We start from the raw sequence: 10,196 nt of genomic DNA, 5'->3' as shown, positions 1-10,196 counted from the left end.
GCCATGAAGACCAAGGAACTCTCCAAACAAGTAAGGGACAATGATGTTGAGAAGTACAAGTCAGGGTTAGGTTATAAAGAAATATCCAAATCTTTGATGATCCCAAGGAGAACCATCAAATCTATCATAACCAAACGAAAAGAACATGGCACAAATGCAAACCTGCCAAGAGATGGCCGCCCGCCAAAACACACGGAACCGGGCAAGGAGGACATTAATCAGAGGCAGCACAAGAGACCTAAGGTAACCCTGGAGGAGCTGCAGAGTTCCACAGCAGAGAGTGGAGTATCTGAACATAGGACGACAATAAGCCATACGCTCCATAGAATTGGGCTTTATAGCAGAGTGGCCAGAAGAAAGCCATTACTTTCTGCAAAAAAACAAAATGGCACGTTTTCAGTTTGCGAAAAGGCATGTGGGAGACCCCAAAAATGTAGGAAGGTGCTCTGGTCTGTTGAGACTAAAATTGAACTTTTCGGCCATCAAAGAAAACGTGATGTCTGGCGCAAACCCAACACATCACATCACCCAAAGAACACCACACCCACAGTGAAACATGGTGGTGGCAGCATCATGCTGTGGGGAGGGTTTTCAGCAGCCGGGACTGGGAAACTGGTCAGAGTTGAGGGAAAGATGGATGGTGCTAAATACAGGGATATTCTTGAGCAAAACCTGTACCACTCTGTGCGTGATTTGAGGCTAGGACAGAGGTTCACCTTCCAGCAGGACAATGACCTCAAACACACCGTTAAAGCAACACTTGAGTGGTTTAAGGGGAAATATGTAAATGTGTTGGAATGGCCTAGTCAAAGCCCAGACCTCAATCCAATAGAAAATCTGTGGACAGACTTAAAGATTGCTGTTCACAAGCGCAAACCATTCAACTTGAAGGCGCTGGAGCAATTTTGCAGGGAAGAATGGGCAAAAATCCCAGTGGTAAGTTCATAGAGACTTATCCAAAGCGACTTGGATCTATGATTGCCGCAAAAGGTGGCTCTACAAAGTATTGACTTTAGGGGGGGGGGGGAAATAGTTATGCACATTGACTTTTCTGTTATTTTGTCTTATTTGTTTGCTTCACAATAAAAAAAAAAAAAAAAAAAAATCTTCAAAGTTGTGGGCACATTCTGTAAATCAAATGATGCAAATGCCCAAACAATACATGTTAATTCCAGGTTGTGAGGCAACAAAACACAGAAAATGCCAAGGGTGTGTCTGTGGTGTGTGCGGCGAGGCCGCTGCTTCACTTTGCCACTGAGGTGAAGGTTTTCGATGATGAACAATACTTTAAGTTTCTATTCAGGGTCTATCTTGGCACCCTCTTTATGACCCACTGTGTGCGTGCTGACCTTTGTCCACTGACTCTCCCTGGAGTGGTCATCTTCCTGGGCAGAGCCTTTGGCAAGCTCATTGGTACTCACAGACACTGTTTTCCACAGGAATCTCCACCACTGCTCCACTGTCAGCTTCCACAGGACCTTACAGCTCACCCCTCACATCTGGTCCACTAGGATGACTGCCTGTGACCACTTCCTTTCTGACAGGAGGAGAGACAGCCATCACACTCCTCCTGGGACTCTTGCCGCCAAAGATGCCCAGTCACGTGTGTCCTAGGCTATTATGAACAATCCCAGGTTATGCCGGGTATGACGGCGTGCGTTCCACCTGACGCGCGTTTCGTCAGAGCGTAGTGACGTCTTCCTACGCGAAGACGTCACTACGCTCTGACGAAACGCGCGTCAGGTGGAACGCACGCCGTCATGCCTGGAACGCAAACCGCTCTCCACGCTACAGACATCCACTAAGGGTTTTGTACAGCGTTTTTTGTATCTTTTAACCAGCCTTGTCAGCACTTTTATCGAATAAACTTGTTTAAATGGTACTGCACCATCTGGAGCCTGTCCTCTTTTGTCCCCTAAATCCACACCGGGAGAAACCGTGAGGAGCCCGTTTTCTGCATCTGGGGGATTTTTGGTCGAGAGGGATAGGAGCCCAGCAGCTGCCATTACTCTGACCTGGAGGGTCACCCAAGCTCTATAGGTCTCCTTGCCGTACGGTAGTTGAGACCCATCACATCTGGTGAGTTTATATCTTGCCTCTATTGTCTGCATGATTGGATACCTTTACCCATTGGAGGACACAGCAAAAAGCACCAGCACTTCGCTTATATATTTTTTGCACTTTTATGGAATACCAGTCACTGAGTCACCTATGAACTATTTTTTAATGTCACTCAGCACTTTATTAACACTGTGAACTGTTGGACTTGATTTTGGACACACTATTCATTTGAATTTCTATGCTTCTTAATATGTATATGTTTTAGGGGTACAGCCCATTTTAAAGTTTTTTAGAGATTTTATAGTCCACACATACTGTATACTCATTTCCTTTAGTCCCCCGCATACAATAGCAAGCGCTATATTATCTCATCTACTGTGGGATTTTTTTCACGTTCACTTGGCACTTTATAGCAGCTGCTCATCCAATCATTTAATTATTTAATATATTTATTATCCCTTTCACATACCCGATTAGGCACTCCTAGGCGCGAGGAATATATTCTATTGAATATATTTATTTGCTATATTGATTACCAATGCAGACCCTTGGGGGGTGCCACCAGGGATGCCCACCCATGACCACCAGGAATAGCAATCAGGGCTCAGGGACCCTTTCAGTGCCCTCTCCATCAGAGCTGCCCATGATTGCCATCTACCAGTGCCCATCATTGTAATCTATCAGTGCTGCCAACCAGTGCCCATTATTGCCCACCAGTGCCGCCTATCAATGTCCACCAATGCTGCATATCAGTACTACCTATCAGTGCCACATATCAGTGCCCATCAGTGCTGAATATTAGTGCCGCATATCAGTGCCCATCAGTGCTGCATATTAGTGCCACCTCATCAGTGCCTGTCAGTGTGGCCTCATCAGTGCAGGAAAAAAACTTATCTATTTACAAAATTTTATAACAAACAAAAATTTTATTTTTTTTCAAACTTTTTGGTATTTTTTTATTTGTGTAGCAAAAAAAAAAAAACCTTGTGGTGATCAAATACCACCAAAAGCTGAAAATTGGCCTGGGCAGGAAGGGGGTGAAAGTGCACTGACTGTATTGAAGTGGTTACAAAGACATTTGATGCGCACACACACTAAAATTTACATAATTTCTGAAGGAATTTAAATGAAAGTTTTCATGCCTGGATTTCAGTTTTATAGTACACAGCTTTTTCATTTTTCTGGCAGCTGTGTTTCAAATAGCGAGGTTCCTGAAACTTTTTTGCATGAGGCAATTTGTGGTTTAAAGGCACATTATGCAACACTAAAAAATATTCCATAAATATTCCAAAATGAAAACATGAACAAATAAACTGCAATATAAAGTGTGTGTCACGCATATATGCTTCAATTTTTTTTGTCAGTGATTGACAAAAAGAGAAATTCAAACCATTTGAATTCTTATATTTACTTGCTTGCTTCTCCATATTTTCATGACATCATTTCATATGTTTTTGTAGATTCTCCCTCTACATATACACATGATAAAAAAACAAACAGAGGTATCCTCTTGTCATCGCCAGATGTTGGCATCAGCCTGAACCTCCATCTTTGGCTAAAACAAAGACAGACAGAGGCGCCTCTAAGTGTAGACTTTATGCAACAGGTTTAATGAATAAAATTATGCACTCACGTTAGTAAGCATATATTCATGCCCATAAAACAAGGTTCCAGTGTGGAGAAGTGTACATCATCCGTACAAGTATATACTTGCCATGAAGAAGGAGCGCGGCTGCCCTCCCCCAGGCAGCAAGCACACTCGGAAACGCGTCGCATGCAGATGACATCATCCAGGGTCGACTATCCACCAAGCCTTGCTGTCAAGCAAATACACCGAGCCTACTTCCTGGTTCTAACCTTGCCGTTCAAGCCGGCCACGGTGAAAGGATTTCAGCTCCAGCAGGACGGATGTCCATGACCGGATGATGTACACTTCTCCACACTGGAACCTTGTTTTATGGGCATGAATATATGCTTACTAACGTGAGTGCATAATTTTATTCATTAAACCTGTTGCATAAAGTCTACACTTAGAGGCGCCTCTGTCTGTCTTTGTTTTAGCCCTGTGGAACCCCTGGCTTTTGGTTTCTGGATGGCTGCCCTACATGGTGGACTTTTTCACCCCCTGTGCCATTAATGACTTGACTCCATGGACTTTTGGTTCGATATGTGATCAAGCGCCTGTTAACATTGTGTATTTCTCCATCTTTGGCTGCCTAGGCTTGTGAAATCAACAACATTAAACATCTGGAAAGTCTGAATCACACAGCCTTATGTGGACAGTCTGGACCTAGGCGTTGAGGTGGTTTGACTAATAGACATCCACATTTACAGACCCTACCTCCTCTATAATATACCTGGGAACCCTGTTTTCTGTCTGCCTGGTTTATTTTACCGTGCCCAGTACGTATTTTGTTAGTTTCTGCAACAAGGATTGTGTCTTTCCTTTTTCTTCTATATGCTTTGACCAAAATGTTGTGGGTCATACTGACCTTAATGTATGTTACTTATACAGTATCTCACAAAAGAGAGTACACCCCTCACATTTTTGTAAATATTTTATTATATCTTTTCATGTGACAACACTGAAGAAATGACACTTTGCTACAATGTAAAGTAGTGAGTGTACAGCTTGTATAACAGTGTAAATTTGCAGTCCCCTCAAAATAACTCAACACACAGCCATTAATGTATAAACCGCTTGCAACAAAAGGGAGTACACCTCCAAGTGAAAATGTGCAAATTGGGCCCAACTAACCATTTTCCCTCCCCGGTGTCATGTGACTTGTTAGTGTTACAAGGTCACAGATTTCAATGGGGAGCAGGTGTGTTAAATTTGGGGTTACTACTCTCTCATACTGGTCACTGGAAGTTTAACATGGCACCTCATGGCAAAGAACTCTCAGAGGATCTGGAAAAAAAGAATTGTTGCTCTACATAAAGATGGCCTAGGCTAGAAGAAGATATCCGAGACCCTGAAACTGAGCTGCAGCATAGTGGCCGAAGACCATACAGTGGTTTAACAGGACAGGTTCCACTCAGAACAGGCCTCACTTTGGTCGACACGTGCACGTGCTCAGCGTCATATCCAGAGGTTGTCTTTGGGAAATAGACGTAGGAGTGCTGCCAGCATTGCTGCAGAGGTTGAAGGGGTGGGGAGAGTCAGCCTGTCAGTGCTCAGACCATACGCCGCACACTGTATCAAATTGCTCTGCATGGCTGTCATGCCAAAAGGAAGCCTACTCTAAAGATTAGGCCTGCAAGCAGTTTACTGAAGACAAGCAGACTAAGGACATGGATTACTGGAACCATGTCTTGTAGTCTTATGAGACCAAGATAAACTTATTTGGTTCAGATGGTGTCAAGCGTGTGTGGTGGCAACCAGATGGGGTTGGGAGTGTCATGGTCTGGGGCTGCATGAGTGCTGCCGGCACTGGGGAGCTACAGTTCATGGAGGGAACCATGAATGCCAACATGTACTGTGACATACTGAAGCAGAGCATGATCCCTTTCTTCGGAGACTGGGACGCAGGGCAGTATTCCAACATGATAATGGCCCCAAATATATCTCCAAGACGACCACTGCCTTGCTAAAGAAGCTGAGGGCAAAGGCGATGGACTGGCCAAGCATTTCTCCAGACCTAAACCCTACTGAGCATCTGTGGGGCATCCTCAAACAGAAGAGGATGCAAGGTCCCTAACATCCACCAGCTCTGTGATGTCACCATGGAGGAGTGGAAGAGGACTCCAGTGGCAACCTGTGAAGCTCTGGTGAACTCTATGCCCAAGAGGGTTAAGGCAGTACTGGAAAATAATGGTGACCACACAAAATATTGATACTTTGGGCCCAATTTGGACATTTTCACTTAGGGGTGTACTCACTTTTGTTGCCAGTGGTTTAGATATTAATGGCTGTATGTTGAGTTATTTTGAGGGGACAGAAAATTTACACTGTTATATAAGCTGCACACTCACTACTTTACATTGTAGCAAAGTGTAATTTCTTCAGTGTTGTCACATGAAAAGATATGATAAAATATTTACAAAAATCCGAGGGGTGTACTCACATTTGTGAGATACTGTATATATACAGGTATGCATAGGTTTGTCTTTTAGGGCTATCTTTGTACCTTTTGGTCTGTCAAGGACATTGTTCTATTAAACCTCAATATTTGAAAAACTTAATAAAAAAAGAGATTGACTATAAAATGTTCAACTAAGCTGTATGTCAAAATGATAAAACAGTTAAAGAGCTATAGGCAGTTTAAATTATGTACAAAACTTATCCTGTAAAAGTCTAGTATGGCTTCCATGTCTCTGTATTATTCAGTAAAGGGTCCCTGACATTAAAGGACCAAAAGAAAGGTTTAGGAGGTGAAAAGGCAGAACTAAGCTGACTTTACAGATACTGGTTATATGCCAGTTAAACTATGGTGATATTCCAAGAAAATGTATCCTGGATGTTGGGTAATGTTTCCCCCAAGATAAGGTGGCCTAAAGGTGTCTACACAAGACAGAAGCTAGCAAAACATGGTTCGATTTTCATTTGTATATTCGCACAAAAATCATTAAGAGTCTGCTAATTTTGTGAATTGATTTTAAAATCCCTAAACTTTTGTCTAGGCCTGCTACAGTATATAATAGGAATTCCCAAACATGAAAAATAGGTTTATGTTTTTCCAGAACAAAAACTGCATTCACAGTTAGAATTTTGTTAATTTAAAAAAATTCACATCCTGCTCCCTCTAATTTTCTAGTCACTACTATCGAAAAGGAACGGCAATTTGACCCCTACCAACCTTTAGAAAATCGAACGAACGTTCCAAAGACAAACATTTTTGAACGCAATTCTACTGGTGTATAGTCAGTCAAGTGTCAAACCCACATCCTTAAAAACGGTCAGTACATGCTGTATTACATGCTGTTCATAATCAGTCAATATGGAATTTGTTTATTTTTGGTAAATCCTGCCTTTCACCGTCCCTCCCTCCTTGTCTGTGTCCCCACTGCAACCTAATATTGCGTACACCAGCCGTTGCCACATCTACTGAGCATGCTCTTGTTTCAGTTCCCTTCTAAGTGGTTAATTTCCTCATTTTTAATCTTTGCAGCCCACGACTATAGAGTCAAACATATGGGTATATGCAAAAAGATAAATGACAGCCCTCCCTCCACTTCCATACCCATTAAACAGGTCTACACTACGGGGGCTGAATATTACATGTTGATTGATAGAGGAATAAGCAAAAAGTTGGGGGAGCAAACCCTGAACATGTATTTCTAAAGCTGGTGCAGCTATGAACCAAGTGACATGTATATTAAAAAAGAATAGCGCACATTCTTTTGCATGTGTGCGCTATTCTTTTTTAATATAGATTGATAGAGGAATCACCTCCCTGTAAACACATACAAACAAAAGGTATAGGCTGGAAGGGTGCAAAACAGACTGTGCTTGGCAGAACCTTCCCTTAGATAGCCCACACCATGTTTTTGCACAAAAATAATTAGATTTTTGTTCAAATACATATTTGTATGATGGTTTAAAACATGTATTTGTTATTCATTATGTATTTTTGTATTTTTCTTCTGTATTCCAAAGGCTGTTTTTTTTTTTTTTGAACACGTGACCAGCGGAGGACTAAAATATCCTGATGTTTCCCTGCATAAACATCAATATATATATATATATATATATATATATATATATATATATATATATACAGTGCCATCATCCAAATACATATAGAGGCGGGATAATATAAATTAAACAGTGTGCAGTTAACGGATATCTTTGTTGCCTGACAGGATCAAGTAATGATCTTTTTACGAGAAAGTAATAAGAGACTTTTTGTATCAAAATAAATTTAAAATTAAATTCCAGAGAAATAGCTAAATACACAGGTGTAACAGATGACCTCCAAAAAAACGGCAATTCTGCTCAGTGATTTACACACAGCTAAACAGGTGAAGCACATAATTCTAGTTCAGCAATTCAACTTCCCTTGTCACCTCTGTGCCTCCGGCCTTATCATTGGACAATGAATTACCACCATCACTCTGTCAAAATGACAAGGAACAATTTTCTTTGTCTGGAGCTCCACTTTGGCAACTAAATCTATAGGCCTGAAATGTATTTGAACTCAGTATCAGCCCTTTGCCTGTAGCCCATTTTATTTCCATACTGAGAATTACTGAGCTACCATTAAATTCGCTATTTGGTATTTCTGTACTTCGTTTTAGCATATTTATGTGGGTTTTATTTGAGGGTAGGTTCACACAATTTCTGCATGTGTGTTTTTGATAAATTTCCAGTGTGTCTTATGTTTACACAATTGAAGATGTGTGTTTTAGTGTGTGTTCCATACAGAAAAAAATAAAAGTTCTACTTTTGTTGACTGCACTGAAACACACTGCACTGGTGTGAACTAGCGCCATAGGAATCCCTATTAAACACTGTCCGTGAGGTTCTGATGCAGAAGAAACAAACACTGGACTGCATCTGGTGTGAACCAGCCCTTAGCATTCTTGCTATCCCAAATAAAACACTCATTAGAATTATTTTACATTCTTTTTAATACTGGTACAAAACATTACAAAAGTCTACATGTGAACTGAAATTAATCTCTACTCAAGATATGAAAGATTGGATCCCCTTTAGCTTAACAGTAAAAACAACAGTAAATAACGGCACAAATGACTGTCCTTGCATTTCTTCAAACATAATATTCACTGCAATAGCTGGCATTGCATAATGTTCAGAGGTGCTGCCTACTCCAGTGTATGTAAAAACACCCAAAATGAAGTATGTTTTGTCTAATGGCCATGTACAGCACTTTTTCCAAAATTCAGGACTAGACCTTAGCTTCTGTTTTCTAAAATTATATTTTCTCAGCTGTAAAATTTAGAATAGAAGATTTTCCATAGATTCCAGTGGTCCTGGAGCCAATCTAGTAGTCCGTATATTCCTGTTATTATTGGGATTTCTGTTACCACGCAGGTGGGCCAAATCTTCTGATCACCTTCTCCTGGTCATCCAGATCTTTTTGGACCTTTTTTCTCATGTAGAATATGGGGCAGTCTCGACTGTAATGAAAAAGCAAAAGGTCAAAAATAATAAAACACAGTTCTTTATATATGAAAGCCAAACCCAAGCATTTTAGATCAGCTGGATCGCCTGGACACTTTTTACTGTTAACTATGAAATTAAAATTAAAATTTATTGGCAAAAAATGTCAACAAACTCGTTTTTTTTTTGAATTTTTTTAGAACTATAAGTTCAAGTCTGTGAAATTTAAGCTCTAGGGTCCAAACTAAACGCATAACTAAACATTAATATATGCAGTAACAAGATAGTAATAAATCCTGTTGGTAAACAAAGATTAAACAATATTGGATTTAGCACTAGAAGGCTGCTTTTAGATTTATGCAATGCAGTTTGCCTTGACCACGAGTGCAGGACAGCTTACCTATGTGTCAATATTCCCATCACACACTTTCCTAAATAATGCCTCGTACACACGCACCAATTGTCGGCCGAACGATCGGCCGTCTTTTGTCCAGTGTTGTTGTGTTGGTTGAAATGTGCTCTAGACTGCACACGAATTTTGTCGGCCAACAACAACCAACTGCAGAAGTGATGTCATGTTCTGGTCTACTTTTCGTGTGTTTTTTTCTTCTCTGAGCATGCCCAGTCTTGCTCATCTGACTTTTGTCGGCCAAAATCTGTACTGACTGACGAACAATCGGCCGTTCTGGTGACGGCCAACAAAAATTTTATAGCATGCACACCAGATTTTGTTCGGCCTAAAAGTCGCAGTTGGTTGTCGGAAGCATCATACTAACAAGCCAACAATCGGCCGATCGGACGTTGGACGAAAATTTACAGCCAACAATCGGTGCGTGTGTACAAGGCTTAAGGCTTAGAAGTGGTGGGTGCTAAAGCAAAAACCAGCTGAACTTGGAGACATCAGAGGTCAAATGCACATATTTCATTAGCACACCATGGATCACCGAATAGTGTCTAAAATCTTTTGCATCTCTCACAGGCATGATGAAGGGGTCCTGTGTGGCTCTGAAACATTGCACTATGTCCTCTATTATGTGATCATTCTTCAATAAAAATTTTGAATGCTGTT

At 41.0% G+C, this 10,196-nt stretch overlaps 1 protein-coding gene across 1 annotated transcript in view; it reads right to left on the bottom strand.

Moving 5' to 3' along the window:
- Positions 1–8,992: 8,992 nt before the first annotated feature.
- POLD1 (DNA polymerase delta 1, catalytic subunit) overlaps positions 8,993–10,196 on the bottom strand; it is a 388,959-nt gene continuing 387,755 nt past the window's right edge. Inside the window, exon 27 of the mRNA XM_082274252.1 lies at positions 8,993–9,144. Within this exon, the coding sequence (XP_082130378.1) occupies positions 9,048–9,144 (97 nt within the window). The 3' untranslated portion in view covers positions 8,993–9,047. The remainder of the gene's footprint in view (positions 9,145–10,196) is intronic.

Source organism: Pelophylax lessonae (assembly GCF_965119305.1).
Source record: "Pelophylax lessonae genome assembly, chromosome: 12".
NCBI lineage: Eukaryota > Metazoa > Chordata > Amphibia > Anura > Ranidae > Pelophylax > Pelophylax lessonae.
This window is presented reverse-complemented; position numbering and strand designations above follow the sequence as displayed.